The sequence below is a fragment of the Oratosquilla oratoria genome, chromosome 26 (genome assembly GCF_046742065.1).
Source record: "Oratosquilla oratoria isolate Oo_2021 chromosome 26, ASM4674206v1, whole genome shotgun sequence".
NCBI classification, from domain to species: domain Eukaryota; kingdom Metazoa; phylum Arthropoda; class Malacostraca; order Stomatopoda; family Squillidae; genus Oratosquilla; species Oratosquilla oratoria.
Window position 1 is genome coordinate 50,203,969 of NC_134802.1, and position 18,324 is coordinate 50,222,292.

Here is an 18,324-nt window from a genome sequence, read left to right on the forward strand (position 1 = left end):
ACCCTTCCTCTCATCTGAGCACCTCCTGGATGACGGGTCATCCCTGCACCCTGCCCACCGCCCTGGGTCAGAAGCAGTGTCGCAAGACACAGTACATCCACAGCAAGGCCGCTTCATTTAATCGGCGACCCCCCCTCTCCGTCCCCCTTTGCATATAAGGAGAGGACGGGGAGAAAACCCTTCGGGCTGCGTCAAAATTTACTCACAACATACTACCCCACCCCCCACCCCCCCGCCCATTCTAAATGCATATTTATTTTTTCATTAAATGGTAGGTGATATGAGTAATTGTTATACATGTAAAGAGACTTGTTAAACGATGTGGCATCTCAGGTCAGGTGACGTTGCCCCAGCTCCCGACCTAGGAATTTCCATGGGGTTGGGGTCATTGAGTCACTGGTGCGTGGGTCACTCATTCATCCTTTGTCAGTCATACATGCAAATATAAAGAAAATGGTGTCTCCCCCATTTTCTTTGGAGATGGTTTAGACGTGGTAACGCTGCTGGTTTTGCCGGCCACATCCTATGGGTCACCAGATAATGGAAGAAGTATAGATGCCCACATACTTGAACCTCTTCTACAAAATCATAAAAAAGGAAATCTATAACAAAGCACCACTGATAAAAGGAAGGAGAAATACAACGTTTCTATGCATTTATTGAAAACTTGTTGCAGTTCACTAGTCATACAAAAGTGATGCTCATATGTACTGCAAATCCCTATAAACAAATATATATATATCTATATATATATAACATACAGTAGTCTTGGGATTTATATTTGTTAAACCTTTTCAATGTACCAAAGGCTATTTTGTTCTAAGGTTTACTGTATATATTAAAGGGAATGTATATAATCAAAAGAAATAATGGACATAAATCAATGCCATCAATCTTGTCTGTTTAATACAGTGATGACCTTTTTCTTTAAACATTACGCTGGGAAATGTGTTGCACAAGATGCTCATCGAATAACAAACAGCAAACTGAGTCCCTTAACGGAACATCCTGAGATGAACATATATACGAAGAACGGAAAGGGAGACGGGAGAGGAGGCAAACTAAGAAAGAGATCACTTGTTCATGTAATGAAAGAGAATACACAAAAAAAACTGAAAAGTCAAGAAGAAGATTGTTATTACCCATGAGAAAATTTAATCACTTTAAACATAACAAGATATACTCAATAGACAGTCATATAAAAATCATAAATCTTACATAACCATTTTACTGTTTAAGTCTTAAACAAAACTTTGCATTATCCTCGTACAATAAATGATTTGTTGAAAATGATTTGTTGAATAATAACAGCCTCTGTAACTCGTCTAAACTTTATCCGTTATACTGAGGGACCCGAAGGTTTCCAGAATTTTGCCGGCATCCACAACATTTGATCTACACTTGGCATATCTGAAAAAGAGAAAAAGGCAACATTACCTTTTCAAATCTATGAAACACTGACATAACCTTTGGTCTAGAATTCACATTTTAGCTGAGGAAAGACTAACAAAAAGTGTGGAAAGTAGAAGTAAATGGAATCAAATTGTAAGGAAGACCAAGAACAAAGTGGATGGATGGAATGATGGGGGCACTGGCAGGTCCCTCACATGGGGGGGTGGGGGTGGCATATGCCTTGGGGTGGCACATTTAGGGGGGTGGCAATTCTAGTCTGGACATGCCGCCCACAAGGGTGACAAAGTAATTATGATAAAAAAAAAAGGGTCAAAGGAGACCTGAATATTTAACTATAATATATGAATTTTGCATTAGAATTGACAGAATATGAATAATTTTTCCTTTATCCTTTAGGCAACAGGGAGATTAAATGCAATTTTTAAAATCTGTTTCATTATCTCGCAAGCCAATAGCTAAAACAGGCTGTAAAGGATGGTGGAGATGGAAAGTGGTGATGGGGGAGGGGGGGGGGTCGGGATCACTGAGAACTTTCCCTGGGGCAGCACTTAGGCATGTAAGGGCTCTGGGCACTGGATACAAGAGCACCTGTCGGGGAGGGAAGAGAGTGTGAAAGATTATGATGAACGGAGACTGTGAATGGACGAAGGAATGAAGCAGCTCAGGATGTTTTTGTCTGCTCAACAAATTTACGACTGGATAAGGAGATTGCCATATATGTGAGAGAGATCATTATCACTTACTTTTGTGACACTTCCTTGAGGGCCCAGGCAGCCAGTCTCTGTGATTCCTTTTTCTTTTGTGCACTGCACTTTGGTGAAGAAGCAACTTGACTGCAACTCTGGGGAAAAAAAAAGAAAAAGAAAAATACAATATACATGCTTATCTGAGTTATCCTCGGCAATTGCAATTGTTATTTTAAACTATGTGTTCTTTTCATTATCTGCACTTCACGTATATTGATTCAATGCCAAAATAAACTTATTACATACATACATACATGTACCAAAGGCTTTTCCCCCCTTACACGGGAGTTAGCCAAAAAGAAAAAGGCATAGAAGTCCCTCCCACCCATTTCATTTCCCAAATACTCCACTCCCCTCCACCCTCCTATCTTGGCACCTCCTGGATGACGGGTCATCCCTGCACCCTGTCCACTGCCCTGGGTCAGAAGCAGTGTCCTAAGACACAGCACATCCACAACAAGGCCGCTTCATAAATTCGGCGACCCCCCCCTCTTATCAATATTATCAAAAAATATCATAAAGGACAAGTGCACACCTAGACTTAACGCACTTAAGTCAATCACTGGAACAACATTTGGACAAAACAAAGAAACTAATATAACAATATACAAACAATGCATACGCTCAGTGATGAATTATGCGAGTCCTGCATGGGCTCCTAATCTCAGTGAGACACACCACAACACCCTTCAAATCATACAAAACAAAGCCCTAAAAACAATTACAGGCTGCACAAATACATCACCTACAGACCATTTACACCATGAAACAAAAGTCCTCAAAGTCAAGGACCACCTCGACATGAGAGGCACACAAACACTTGCTGCAGCCACCACAAACACATCACACCCGCTACACTACATAGCAGAACACCCACACACACCAAGAAACATTAAAACTACACCCAAAGACCTTTATTACGCACAGATACTCTCTTCTCTTCCTCCACAACCACCAAATACCAGCCTCCGGAAACATATTCATAATCATATCACTCACCGCTCCATTAACACACTGAAAGACAACACACTGCTGCATGCCAGACCCCCTGATATCCACCCTTCTGAATCCTCTCTCCCACGAAAGGACAGAGTCCACTTGGCCAGACTGCGATGCGGTCACCACCCAGCACTTCTAAGCTACCAGAAGAGGCTGGACGACCGTGTTGTGAACAGCTGCCCAGGATGTAACACTTCACCCCATACCATACAACACATAATGGAAGACTGCATTATACACAATCATGCACGCAAACAACACAACATACACTCTATAAAGGATTTGTGGGAAAACCCAGTTTCGGCTGTGGCCTTCCTTGGGGAGACGGGACTGCTCGGACAGACAGTCTAGGGAACGACAACAACAACAAGCTAAACAACCCTTGGGTTTAACTCAATGCTAACACATCCATCTTTTTCCTCACAAGCATACTGTCAATCTCGTTCCTTGTTTTCTCATCTGCACCACATTCACATCATCCTCTCTCTCATCTTGGCTCTTCGTGGAAGAAGGGTCATCCCTGTATCCCGCCCACTACCCAGATGGGTCAGAAACAATGCAGGAAGACAAAGCACATCCACAGCAAGGCTGCTTCACTTAATCAGTATCCCACCCTCTCCGTCTCTTCAAACGGAAAGTAGAGAAGGGGAGAAATCCCTTTGAGCTGTGTCAAAATATCATAAACACATAATCACTCCCTACTTCCCCCACCTCCTCCCATCCTTGCATCACAGTATTATCTATACATAGCCATTCTCCACTCCTATCTCCTGCCTCCTCCCTTCCTTGCTCAACAGACATTCCCCTCCTGCTCAAAGCACTTTCCACCCCATCCATCCAAAATAATCATACATACATACATATACCAAAGGCTTTTTTCCCCCTTACAAGGGAGGTAGCCAAATGACAAGGGCATAGTAACGACTCCCACCCATTCCATCCCCTACCTGCTCCACTCCCTCTTATCTTGGCATCTCCTGGATGGCAGGTCATCCCTGCATCTTATCCATACCAAAAAGACCTTCTCCTGTTATAAGAGGAGTGGTCCAGCCAAGGCATACACCCACCCTTTACCTATTTTACACCCAGCCAACACCCATTTGTTCTCCCTTTTATCTTGGGCCAACCACTCATCTATATATCAAAAGGCTCCTTTCTCCTTGTAAAGGAGGTTGCCAGCTGAGGGATAACTCCCCCCATACCCCCCCACACACAATGGGACAGAAGAAATACAAAAGGACACGAGAAGAAACTTAAGAAAGACAGTTACAGAAGATATCTGAAAAAGAACAGCTTTCCACACAGAGTAATAGATACATGGAACAAATTGAAAGAAAACAGTGAGTGCTAAAACTATACATGATTTTAAGAAAGAACTGGATGTGGAAAGATACAACTGCGGGTCACTACAAGCATAGCTCTTCTCCCGCAAAATACAACTAGGTAAATACATACATCCCACACTCATACAATCTAAAATCTTACCAAAAAGAGACCAAATAATGCTCTTGGGTTGCTGGGATTCAGTTTGACAGCTTGGCTGAAGTAGCTTCGGGCTAGTTCCATATTTTCTGCACCACCCTGCAATGCAACAAATTATAATCAACAGTGAAAGGACTCGATATGTCTGGACTCCCGTCCACATGGACAGTGTTCCGATGCTGCATCCCATGATTGCATTATGACCACACAGAAGCTACAGAGTATAGTCACTTGAAGAAGAATGTACACACCTGTGTATATTTGATCTCAGCATAGCGTGTATAGTAGAGGTGATTGTGAGGGTTGGTGAGAATAAGCTCTTCCATGCAGAAGGCAGCTTTGGAGTAGTCCCCTTCCTTGATGTAGAGGTCACATAGTTCCTGCCATGCTTCCCCATCAGACATGAATCTAAAAAGAAAAGAGAAAGAAAAAGATTAAAAGAAGAAATAACAATTTGAAATCATGTCATTGCTGAACAAGTGTGTATAGAAAACCTTCAAAATACATGATACTAGTTGAGGAAAATGCAGTTATGGGCAGCATTATGAGAAACTGGGAAAGAACATATCAAAACTAAAGATTTCCTCAACTTGCATATAAAGAGAGAGAAGGAGTTTGAATGTGTTTGAGATGAGGTGTCTGAGAAGTATGATGGGGTTTACTAGGCTAGATAGAGTGAGAAATGAGGAGGTGAGGAGGAGAACAGGGGTGGATAGAGAGTTGGGAGATAGGGTTGATGAAAGAGTATTAGGATGGTTTGGACACATGGAAAGAATGAGTGAAGACTAGTAAAAGAAGTATGGAAGGCAGATATGGAGGGAGTGAACATGGGGGGCTTTGGGGAAGAGGGGAATGTCTGTTAAGAAAGGATGGGAGAGGACAGAAGATGGGTGAATGGAAAATGGTTGTATATGGATGATGATGTGATGCATGAGGTGGAATGGGTGGGAGAATGGGGGGTGAGGTAGTACGTGTGAGCAAAATTTGACGCAGCTCGATGGGATTTCTCCTCGTCATCTTCTTATATGCATGGGGGGACGGAGAGGGGGGTCACCGATTTAATGAAGCGGCCTTGCTGTGGATGTGCTGTGCCTTGCGACACTGCCTCTGACCCAGGGCAGTGGACAAGGTGCAGGGATGACCTGTCATCCAGGAGGTGCTAAGATGGGAGGGAGGGTGGAGGGGAGTGGAGTGTATTTAGGGATGGAATGGGTGGGAATGATTTTATGCCTTTTTCTTTTTGGCTACCTCCCTTGTAAGGGGGAAAAAGCCTTGGTATATGTGTATATATGAAATTATTTAAGTGATTCTTTTTACAAAACACCAATCTCATCTCTTGAGGAACATAGGTAGAGATAGAGATAGACAGACATACACACAAAGACAGAGAGAGAGACTGAGATGGAGAGTGAGTGAGTGAGAGAGATGGAGAGAGAGTGAGATATACCTGTTTAAGCCCCCTTACTTTTTTAAGTATTCTGTGAGCTCCTTGATGGCTTCTGTTATGCGACCCTGTGCCCTTAAAACCGCTACTTTGCGCTTCCGGGCTGTGGAATGAGTTTCATCTTGACGTATAATGCTATCATACACTTCGTTGGCCTCGTCATACCTGGAATTTGGAAACAAAAAACATTTCTACACGAGTACCCAAAATACCACAAGGAACATCCAGCATTTGGTAAGAAGGAAGCCAAATTAGAAAAATAAATGAACAATCTATATGTTGTCCCTGGTTTTTCTTGCAGAAGATTTTTGCAGCCTTCAAATAACTGACAACCTCTGGGTGGGACCATAAATCACCCAGGGACAATATAAATGAAATAAACAAAATAATGAAATCAGTGAAATAATAATAAATGAAAATAATTTTAGCAGAATTTTTTTTTTAATTACATAAAATAATGAAAACAGTGAAATAATAATAAATGAAAATAATTTTATCAGAAAATTTAATTGTTTTTTTATTACATAACATCGAATTTAAGGACAAAACCTATATGAAAGAAGCACAATGGAGAATAAAAAAGAAAAATCAAGTACTACTAAGTTCTAGAAATGAGAACATACAAGGAAAATGGGCGGTATGAAGATGTCAAATATAAATATGTAAACCACTTCCAAAATCAGGTGACTATGTTTAAAAGATGTAATGAGAACCTGGTCTATACTGCCTGACATTAGGCCTCTGGACTAGGTTGGGATCTGTGTCAATTTCAACTATATTTACTCCACTTTTTCACAAAAAGTGAGTTGATATATAGCAAATGCTTTTTTCCTCCTACTACTATAGCCCAGTGATGCTGAAACAGCTTCCTTATTAGTGCAACTGGACACACAATGCCTCATACCAAGAGTGAAGCTGAAAAGGTTATCATATTAAGACAGCAGAGCAGGACTCATAATGAATTCAAATTGGACGTATTTAGACTTAAAGGGAGTTGGGAGATAGGGTTGATGAAAGAGTATTAGGATGGTTTGGACACATGGAAAGAATGAGTGAAGAAAGACTGGTAAAAGAGGTATGGAAGGCAGATGTGGAGGGAGTGAACGTGAGGGGACGTCCTGGGATGAGGTGGATGGATGGGGTGACGGGGGCTTTGGGGAAGAGGGGAATGTCTGTTAAGGAAGGACGGTAGGGGACAGAATATAAGGGTGAATGGAGAATGGTTGTGTAAGGATGATGTTGTGATCCATGAGGTGGAATGGGTTGGGGGAGAGGGAGTATGTTTGAGCAAAATTTGACGCAGCCCGAAGAGATTTCTCCCCATCTTCTCCTTTTATGCATGGGGGGACGGAGAGAAGGGGTCGCCGATTTAATGAAGCGGCCTTGCTGTGGATATACCGTGTCTTGTGACACTGCTTCTGACCCAGGGTAGTGGACAAGGTGCAGGGATGACCCATCATCCAGGAGGTGCTAAGATAAGAGGGAGGGTGGAGGGGAGTGTATTCAGGGATGGAATGGGTGGGAATGATTTTATGCCTTTTTCTTTTTGGTTACCTCCCTTGTAAGGGGGAAAAAGCCTTGGTATATATATATGTAGATTTCTATTTATATACCAAGGGAGGTACCAAAATATCGGTGGTTTAAGAGAAGGTTAGACAACTTTATGGAAGACGATAAAAGGTGGTAATGGACATGGAATAGCCTAGTGTGGGCCTTATGTTCTCCTGCAGTCTCCTTCATTCTTATGTTCTTATTGCCCAACACTAACAATCCTTGACAACAACAAAATATATTTTCCTCGAATGACTCATGGTCCTGCCTGAAGGCTGTTGCTGGTTACCTAAAGGACACTGGTCTTCTGTATGCGCGACCAGGGGCGATGGATGAAATGACAATGAATTTCATATTACTACAGCAGTCCATTTTTTTTTTCTCAGAGAAATCTATGGGAGAACCTGAGGACTATTACCAGCCGTTGTAGGGTCTGTAGGCTTTTGTTCAATGATACTAGAGTGAGCAGTTACAAAGGATTACAAAGGAGGAGCATGCTGACAGGAGACCTTTTGGTCCATAACTAGGTCGGATGTGGAAAAAATTATAATAATGATAAATAAAAGAAAAATAAATAAAAATTATAATAATATAAATAATAATAAATAAATGCATAGGTATTGTTAAATAATAAACAAACAGGTAAATAGTAAATAATAATAAATTGATGGATAACTAATAATAAATGAAAATCAAACGAATAATATAAAATAAATGGCAGTCATTACAGCATCTTGCTTAGGTGTTTACCTAAACAAATCTTAAAGCTTATTATCTTGGCCATTACGTGCATTATTTTTCGTACCTTTCAAAGGCTTCTAGTCTCATTGCCTTGAGCTTTCTGACCCGAAGGGAGCCAGGGAATTGGCGGTTGAGGGATAAAAGGCACTGTTCGGCAATATCCAGGCGGTTACAGTCAAGACCAGCAATGACCACCTGTTCCTCGACCATCCAGCCTGTAAAGAGTTGTAAGCTTAGAAGCATAAAAAAGTAAAGATCTTGCATATTTCTCAACCAATCCATTTAATACCGAGTGGCATTTTTCCTCTTATCTAACCATCAATCTACTTTATTTCCATCCATTGTTTACATAGACTCTGAACAAAATATTAGTGGACTTATGGAAATCCTTATACCGAGTTTCATGAGCACATCTCACCCATACAGTAGTGTTTGAAACTTTCGTGTACAAATTAAAACTTATGGAGGCTATCTACATAGGGTATGTACATGAAAAGCCTTACGCTCATCTCCTAGTTTGTGTTTGTAGTGCTGCAGGCAGTACGTCCACATGTCGAGCACCTCCTCACTGTGTCTTGTATTGTCTTCTCGCCATTGCCGCAACTGGTCTCGCACATCTGAAAAAATGATTACATGTGTGAATGTGCAAATAAATCACAAAAACACATGATTCACAAAATGTGTAATAAAACCACTTGGAAAATCAAATGAAAGGTGACCGAACGTTTTTGTCTATTTAAGAAATTTTCAAAGGTCTTAATAGACTAAAACATTCTGTCACCTTTCATTTTATTTCCAAGTGATTTTATTACATGTGAATGTGATGGGTTTCATTTCATGAGCTCATTACAAAGGCTGTTGAGCCCTACTGTTGAATAGTTGCACTTCACTGCACTGCCATCCTGGTAGTGTGGCTGGAGAGAAGGATGACCCTACACACCAGGAGTTCCGAGATGGGAGAAGTGATCAAATGGGTTTTGTGCATGATGTGCGTGTGTGCTTTGACTCACCCATCCCCTTTATAAAGAGGAAAGAGCTTTTGGTATACAGGATACTGGGAATGATCAGAGGGGATCAGTTAATCAATCCATTGCCCGTGGTCTCTTGTAGAAGACCCAATCACAGGATAAGTGGGGAAATCATGGATAGTTTCCTATTTTAATGAATGAAAGGACTGATTGATTGATTTATGAAATTTTTGGCTTAAAGGCCAATTGCCGGAGCCTGTAGGTGTGAATGGAAGGAGGACAAACATCCCGAGATATCTGAAAAGGTCAATTGTTTGCTGTGTTGGGAGGTTCTTTCATGGAGAGTATGCTGCAGTTCAACATTTCAAGACTGGCAGAATTTGCCATAATATCATTAGTGTACTGTAGTGACTAGGTAATTTATAAAGTTATGCTGGGTTTCATGCATTTTGTCTGTGGTTGTTTTCAAGCAAAATACAATTCTAATCTATACAGAAATAATCTATAAAGTTATGCTGGGTTTCATGCATTTTGTCTGTGGTAGTTTTCAAGCAAAATACAATTCTATTCTATACAGAAATAAATTTCATTGTTGCCCTTGTTTTCGCCAATTGGAAACTCAACCCCACACAAGCAATGGTCCTCAGGCCTTCCCAAAGATATTTATGGAAAGAAACTTTGGATTGATATTTGCATTGTATCAATGTGGGACTACTTCTATTCCATCATTTAAAGCAGAATGAAGAGGGGAGCAATTGCTGGCTGTCAGCTATCCTTGTGTAAAAATGTGGAGGAAATTCGGTCGAAGTTGATGGGCAGAGACCTTGAGCCCTATCCTAAGATCAACTGTCGGCCCTTTCGGGGCTGTACCTTCAAATAATGGTGAGAATGTTGATGGGTTTTGAAGATGAGCAGCAGGAAGAGATAATTCTCTTTCATGTCTATTTTGCAGGACAACCTGATGCTGGTGTCCATTGCTGGTCCTTTAAATGAATTTGCAGTTCATAATTAATACATTCTTGTTCTTTCATTTCTTTTACTGTATTCATTTGATAAAATCTTGGTAATATAACCATTTGTGAATATCTTCTGAACAGAGTTGCCTTGGACATGAATGAGCTGTGATATGTGACTACAGTTATTAAGATGTACACATTACGTATTTAATTTTCAATGTACAAGTCTGGAAATTTATCCTTGTGGGAGGTCCTGCAAATCAACGAGAATAACCTATGTCTGACTTTTACATGTTCATAATATCTGACCCCTTTCAATTAGAAAATTAGACTAAGTCTCTTGTTCACACTGCTAGATGATCTTGGTTTTCAAGCTAGGAAACACCTGATTGATGTTAATTTGTATCTCAATACAATACTCCATAAAGATGTAAGGTTCCCATTTTCTTTTTCTGTCAAAAGTCTAGTTCAGTTAGGGAAAGCTCCCAATATAGTAAAGAATTCCCCCTTACATAACTACTACCAGTACTGACTAACTTGGCAACAAAACCTTTATTTCCACAAATAGGGACAGTACTGACTACTGTAACTGTTCATAAGAATATATACACAAACCCTCTCTTCAGGTCTCTTATGAAAATATAAATATAATGAAGACATGTAATTTGTAAATTCCACTGTAATGCAGCGACCTTTTTATCTCTATGGGCACATGCACAGATTTATCCACAAAAATACCTCACTTGTTCAGCTGATTCAGAATGATGCAATCAACTAAGTTTGTATTCTTTTTTAATCAAACTAGACCATTTCCAGTGTTTCATGAACTAGATGAAGTTAATACACAACATTTTTTCCTATTACTGAGTACTCGGACAATAATTTCAGTACATCACGAGAAATGCTAAATTTGTTCACAAGACATGTCATACGGTGTCAGACTTCACTAAAATTAAATGGTGATTATGTGCATCACAGTAAGAACTAGAGAAATATTATCACTTCTGCAAAATATGAATAACAACTTTCAATTCATAACACAGGTTTTTAAGTGTGAAAGAGTCTTATGAACACTACAAATTCAATTCTTTTACCTTCCCAGTCCAAATCTAGCGTCGCCATTGCTTCCGTCTGCTAAAGACTGGCAGTATGCTTTTGATAACTTTGTTTTCCCTATGAAATTGTTCGACTTTTACTTAAATATTATTAAAGATAGAATACATAATATTTACAAATTTGTAAATTTTGTATTATGTAGGTGGTTGGAAGTGATTAGTTTATAAATATTTTTGTATACTTTAAACATCAAAGATGTTATGTGAAATGTTTCCATGACTACAATGTAAACAAAGTTTTGGCATATGTCAGTAACAAGTCATTCAACAATTCATTAACTATGGGAGAAAATAAGGTCATTTCGCTTGTCAAATATGACACACCTGTGTTGATAACAACTAAGAAAGAGGATAAAAAAGATCAGGTAAAACAAAGTCAATTAGTGACAATATACTCTTAATATCTATGATCGTACACCTAGCGTATTTTAGGCTGAGAATGAACCAAATCCATTCATTGATAGTTTAACAATAACTTCATAACTGCAACAAAAATAGTCTAGTTCGTATACAGGAAAATATAGATTATTTCAACTATATATTTTCCAAGTACATTATGAATGCGGCTTTAGAAAGCTTCACATAACTGCTATATAACAGTGATAGGTCATATCAGGAAATACTTCGAAGGTTTGGGATGTCCCATGGTGTCCTGCACTCGCTCAGCCAGAGTATATGACGCTGTCGATATTTATACAATAAAATTAAGATTGCTGGGACATCAAATCATGGACATCAAATGCTGACTGAAGAAGCATTTTGACGTCTTTGGCATTACCTACCTTCGAGGAGTGACAGGGTTCCGCTACGTTGACTTTGTATCAAAACTGCCACTGTTCCGCAAACTCATTCAAGGCTTCTTACCTCGAATATGATCCGTGAAGACCAACTCTAGCTATACGGGCATATGACACGTTTTCTCGTTGTTGATCAAACTCATAGAGTTGTTTTGAAAAGAGACAACCCTCAGTAGAGGAAACGAGGGGAGTGGGGACGCTTGCAGAACCTCTTGAGAAATTGTGTGTGATGGAATCGGCGTGTGAGTGAAGCGACATGCCTCCTGACGATGATGAATGATGTACAGTACATGCGAACTTCTCGGATCTGGGACATAATCCCTCCCTGACACAATCCCCCCGGACAATATCCCTCCTGGACAGAATCCCTCCATAAAAGTGAGCGGGCTGGACAAAATCCCCCACATTATTCAGAATAGCAGCTCTCCCATTATATACCATCACATGCGAAGTAATCAACATCGTACTTTATTGAGGTGCTAATGCATGCATTACAGACATTTATATACTTGTTAGAATAAATATTTTATGAAAACAGTTTTATTGCTCCACTACTACACCTTACAAATATATATGAAAATATTATATATATATAGATATATATATATATATATATATATATATATATATATATATTAAAATACATAAATAAAAATATATTCACATATACAGTCAAATATTATGAGAATATATATTAAAATACTTTAACATATTAGAATACATGAATAAACATATACTCAAGGAGGGATTCTGTCCAGGGGGATATTATCTTGGGGGGATTGTGTCCAGGAGGGATTTTGTCCAGGGGGGATTGTGTCCAGGGGGATTGTGTCCAGGAGGGATTATGTCCGGACACCGAACTTCTCGGATCTCTTGTCCTGGTTTATGCCAGGCGGCTTTGTTCAGTTAAGGAAAGCCCATCCCGTGTTCTCTATAGTGATCTGTTCTAACGCCAGACAACTCTATTCAGCTTGGGGAAGACCCCATACCGGTCGGGTTTAATTGGCATTTAGAAAATAATTTATGAAATAAACTACGGCGCTATAACATAACACAAAGGAAAATGGAGCACAAGAAATGTAAATAATTGAAATAGATTGATATAAATTAGAAACAAATGAATGCAACCAAATATGTTAGAGAATAATAGATGTTACAACAAAATACTTAAATCTCGTTGGCTTTGGATCAGTGACTGTGGCACATTCTGGTTTCATTTCAGGTTCCTTTCCTCACTATGAAGGAAGGAGTTCCTGTGCAGGACGCTTCAGGTAGGCTGCCTCCTTTTCGTCTTCGTCTTGGAACTCTCTAGTGTAAGCCTTATGGTCTCTTGCAGTCTCCTTCATTCTTATGTTTTTTTTTATCTTCTTATGTTCTTATCTTCTTATGTCTTTGTCTTCCCCGTTCCTCTTCTTCTTCTTCTTCTTCTTCTTCTTCTTCTTCTTCTTCTTCTTCTTCTTCTTCTTCTTCTTCTTCTTCTTCTTCTTCTTCTTCTTCCCTTTCCTTCTTCTTCTTCTTCTTCCCTTTCCTTCTTCTTCTTCTTCCCTTCTTCTTCTTCTTCTTCTTCTTCTTCTTCTTCTTCTTCTTCTTCTTCTTCTTCTTCTTCTTCTTCTTCTTCTTCTTCCCTTTCCTTCTTCTTCTTCTTCGCCCTTCTCCTCCTCCTCTTCCTTTTCCTCTTCTTCCCTCTCTTCCTTTCTTGCTTACCTTAAATACTTATCCCACCATTGCTGCCACTACTATCATTAATACAATTATACTATTACTACTACTACTACTACTACTACTACTACTACTACTACTACTACTACTACTACTACTACTACTACTACTACTACTACTACTACTACTACTACTACTACTACTACTACTACTACTACTACTACTACTACTACTACTACTACTCGTACTACTACTATTTCTGCTACTGCAATATGTCTGGTATAGGAAAAGAGGTTCTCCTCTTGAAAGTGGAAACAGAACCTTTGGATTTGTCTGTGATGTGACAAAGACGCAGGCAGACAGACAGGCGAACAGAAAGCTAAGCAGGCAGATAGACAGACAGACAAACACATAGACAAACAGACAGACATACAGGTATATAGAGAGGTATACAGGCAGATGGGCATGCACGTAGAGAGACAGGTAGACAGACATACACAGGCAGACAGACAGAGAGATAGAAAGACAGACAGATACAGGCGGACAGACAGACAGTCTCCCACAGGCGGGCGCAACCACTCGTGTCGCCCCCATGGAGTGTTTACTCTCTTCTCTCACTCGTGTCGCCCCCCCCCCCGGGGGGCGCTCCCTCTCCCCCGCAGAGGTGAGCAGCACAAGCGCCCCTGGGATGAGCGGCCCCCTGCCCTCGGGGGGTCCCCTGGGGACGGCCCCCGCGTCCTCGAGGCTCCGCCTGCCGCCACTCCACGAACTTCGCAAGAAGGAGACAGAAGAGATTCTCAACTTGATCCTGGCTCCGAGGGAGTGGGAGGAGAACGGTGAGTGAATGAGTGAGTGAGTGAGTGAGGGAGTGAGGGAGAGAATGGTTCTGTAATGAAAACACGAAAAAAGTCAGACGGGTGGTACAGCTTGATGGTTAGGTATGCGTCAAGTTGGATAATTGAACTTGGTCTAGTGTTACGTGTGATATCCTCATCACCAAGCTTGCGCCATTCTCTAAATCCTTAAGAGTTTTTTTTTTATTATATTTTTTCTCTTGCAAATGCCTCTTCACTCTGGTGTATCAGTTATAAAATAGATCACTTGCATTGGCGTAACTCGTGTAACTTAGAACTAATAATATCTGGGCTTAAGGTAGACCCGAGGTTTAGGGTTTTCAAGGCAAGTGTATGTCTAACACGCGCCCTGCGTCTTATAGGCTGACATATATGCTGGGTGTATATGTATATATGTATATATATATATATATATATATATATATATATATATATATATACATATATATAGATATATATATATATATATATATACATACATCTTTTCAACCACATTCATTTTCACTTTAATTCCATGCCATCATGATCGAGACTGACAAGGAGCTTAACTGATAGCGCAATGGTTTAAGTCACTGTTCACTTGTTATGTCTCAGCTGGGTTCGAGTCCATGGCTTGACTACGTATCAGTTTCCGTATATGCCTCCGTCGAACTCCATGTCAGTCTCGATCGTGATGGCATTGAGTTAAAGTTAAAAATTAATGTGGTTGGAAAAGATTAATATCTGTGTACTGGAGACCATTCAGTGTGTCTGTATATATATACATATATATATATATGTATATACATTTATATACATACAGACATATATATATTTGTATATACATGTATATATATATATATATATATATATATATATATATATATATATGCTTATATATACACATATCACGTCGCATCTCATGGCCACTACCTTATACATCTGACCTGTCACAGGTCAGCTGTGGGTGCAGTCAGTGTCCACAACGCCGGCGACGTCCGTGGACGTGCAGCAGCTGCAGGAGCAGCTGGATCTGCGTCTGCAGGAGCAGTCGGCTTACGAGACGGGGATCTGCCCCATCAGGAGAGAACTGTACACTCAGTGCTTCGGTGCGTCTCCCCGAAGTCGAGCTCGACTACGCGAAGGCGTCGTCTCCTTTGATTACACACTGAGATTCGTATCTTGAGATAGACATGCACAGAGGCACATACACAGGCACACAGACAGATACAGGCACACACAGGCACAGGCACACACACACACACACACACACACACACACACACACACACACACACACACACACACACACACACACACACACACACACACACACACACACACACACACACACACACACACACACACACACACACACACACACACACACACACACACACACACACACACACACACACACACACACACACACACACACACACAAAATACAAGAGGACACGAAAAGAAAATCAAGAAAGACAGTTATAGAAGGGACCTGAAAAAGAACCGCTTTCCCCACAGAGTAATAGCCATCTGGAACAAGTTGGACGAAAAAGTGGTGTGTGCAAAAACAATTCATGAATTTAAAAATAGTTTAGATAGAATGAGATATGAAGACGGGACACCACGAACATAGCTCCCCTTCCCGTAAAATACAACTAGGTAAATACAACTAGGTAAATACACACACACACACACACACACACACACACACACACACACACACACACACACACACACACACACACACACACACACACACACACACACACACACACACACACACACACACAAACACACACACAAACACACACACACACACACACGCACACACATGAACACAAACTACTGTTATTTGATATATTTACTTTTTTATTTGCTTATCTATTCACATATTTATCTATCTTTATTTACATATCTATCTATCTCTTTATTTGTTTATTTTTATTAATTCATTTGTCTTTCTGTTTATTTATCTATTCATCAATTTCTATCTCTATTTAGACGAGCTGATCCGGCAGACGACGATCAACTGCGCCGAGCGTGGGCTTCTCTTGTATCGCGTCCGGGACGAGATCCGGGAGACACTGGAGGCTTACCAGCGACTCTACACCTCCTCCTGTGCCTACGGTGTCCGGAAGGCCCTCATGGTAGGTTCTTAAAAAAAAAGAAAAGAAAAAAAAAAAAAAAAAAAAGGAAAGGCGCTCATGGAGAGAGGGCAAACGCAGAGTATGGGAGTCCAATATATTTGATGTTTGGCCCAGCAGGGCTTCTTCAGAAGAACCCCCGCTGGGCGAAACGTCAAATATATTGGATCCCATACTCTGCGTTTGGCCTCTCGACTACAGTGCTGTTGCAGTCGTTGATGCTTTTACTCAAAGGCGCTCATGGTGGGTTCTTAAAAAGAATAAATAAAAAATAAAAAAAAGGCCTTCATGGTGGGTTCTTTAAAAAAAAAAAAAGGCCCTCAGGGTGGGTTCTTTAAGAAAAAAAAGGCTCTCATGGCGGGTTCTTTAAGAACAAAAAAAAAAAAAAAAAAAAAAAATGGCGCTCGTGGTGGGTTATCTAATAATAATAATAAAAACGCTCATGGTGGGTTCTTTAAGAAAAAAAAGCGCTAGTGGTGGGTTCTTTAAGAAAGAAAAAAAAAAACCGCTCATGGTGGGTTCTTAAAAAAAGGCGCTCATGGGGTTCTTTAAGAAAAAAAAAAAAAACGTTCGTGGTGGGTTCTTTAAGAAAGAAAGAAAAAAAACGCTCATGGTGGGTTCTTTAAGAAAAAAAGGCGCTCATGGCGGGTTCTTTAAGAAAAAAAAAAAAACGTTCGTGGTAGGTTCTTTAAGAAAGAAAGAAAGAAAAAAAAAACGCTCATGGTGGGTTCTTTAAGAAAAAAAGGCGCTAATGGTGAGTTATTTAAGAAAAAAAGGCCCTCATGGTGTGTTCTTTAAGAAAAAAGGCCATCATGGCTCTTTAAGAAAAAAAAGGGCTCATGGTAGGTTCTTTAAAAAAAAAAGGCCCTCAGGGTGGGTTCTTTAAAAAAAAAAGTCCCTCATGTTGGGTTCTTTAAAAAAAAGTCCCTCATGGTGGATTCATAAAAAAAAAGCGCTCATGGTGGGTTCTTTAAGAAAAAAAGGCGCTCATGGTGGGTTCTTTAAGAAAAAAAGGCCCTCATGGTGGGTTCTTAAAAAAAAAAACAAAAAAACTCATGGGTTCTTTAAGAAAAAAGGCCCTCATGGTGGGTTCTTTAAGAAAAAAGGCCCTCATGGTGGGTTCTTTAAGAAAAAAGGCCCTCATGGTGGGTTCTTTAAGAAAAAAGGCCCTCATGGTGGGTTCTTTAAGAAAAAAGGCCCTCATGGTGGGTTATTTAAGAAAAAAAGAAAAAAAAAGAAGGAAGGCCCTCATAGTGGGTTCTTTAAAAAAAAAATATATATATATATCATCGTCTCCTCCTTCTGTATTTTCAGGCGGAGGAACACAAGGTTAAAGTGAGCAGTCGATGTGAGGAGCTCAAGGGCGAGGTCGAGCAGCTCGAGTCCAAGGCGGCTTCGTTGAAGGAGGAGATCGAGGCCGTGCAGAGAGAGGCCGAGGAAGCCCGCAAAGCCGAGGCCCAGAAACATGTGCAGG

At 40.3% G+C, this 18,324-nt stretch overlaps 2 protein-coding genes across 2 annotated transcripts in view; one reads left to right on the top strand and one right to left on the bottom strand.

Moving 5' to 3' along the window:
- Positions 1-640: 640 nt before the first annotated feature.
- Positions 641-11,523, bottom strand: LOC143039556 (ER membrane protein complex subunit 2-like). The gene is made up of 8 exons (XM_076209754.1): positions 11,395-11,523; positions 8,880-8,993; positions 8,441-8,591; positions 6,106-6,249; positions 4,892-5,048; positions 4,644-4,739; positions 2,157-2,254; positions 641-1,410 (listed from the first exon to the last, which is right to left on the bottom strand). The coding sequence occupies exons 1-8, from the start codon at positions 11,420-11,422 to the stop codon at positions 1,326-1,328; spliced, it is 873 nt and encodes a 290-aa protein (XP_076065869.1). The 5' UTR covers positions 11,423-11,523; the 3' UTR covers positions 641-1,325.
- Positions 11,524-11,696: 173 nt separating this feature from the next.
- The window catches only part of Dnali1 (Putative inner dynein arm light chain, axonemal Dnali1), a 7,198-nt gene continuing 570 nt past the window's right edge, over positions 11,697-18,324 (top strand). Inside the window, exons 1-6 of the mRNA XM_076209086.1 lie at positions 11,697-11,780; positions 13,435-13,483; positions 14,534-14,707; positions 15,661-15,813; positions 16,708-16,853; positions 18,165-18,324. The exon at positions 18,165-18,324 is cut by the window's right edge and continues 38 nt beyond it. Coding sequence (XP_076065201.1) covers positions 11,697-11,780; positions 13,435-13,483; positions 14,534-14,707; positions 15,661-15,813; positions 16,708-16,853; positions 18,165-18,324 — 766 coding nt within the window. The remainder of the gene's footprint in view (positions 11,781-13,434; positions 13,484-14,533; positions 14,708-15,660; positions 15,814-16,707; positions 16,854-18,164) is intronic.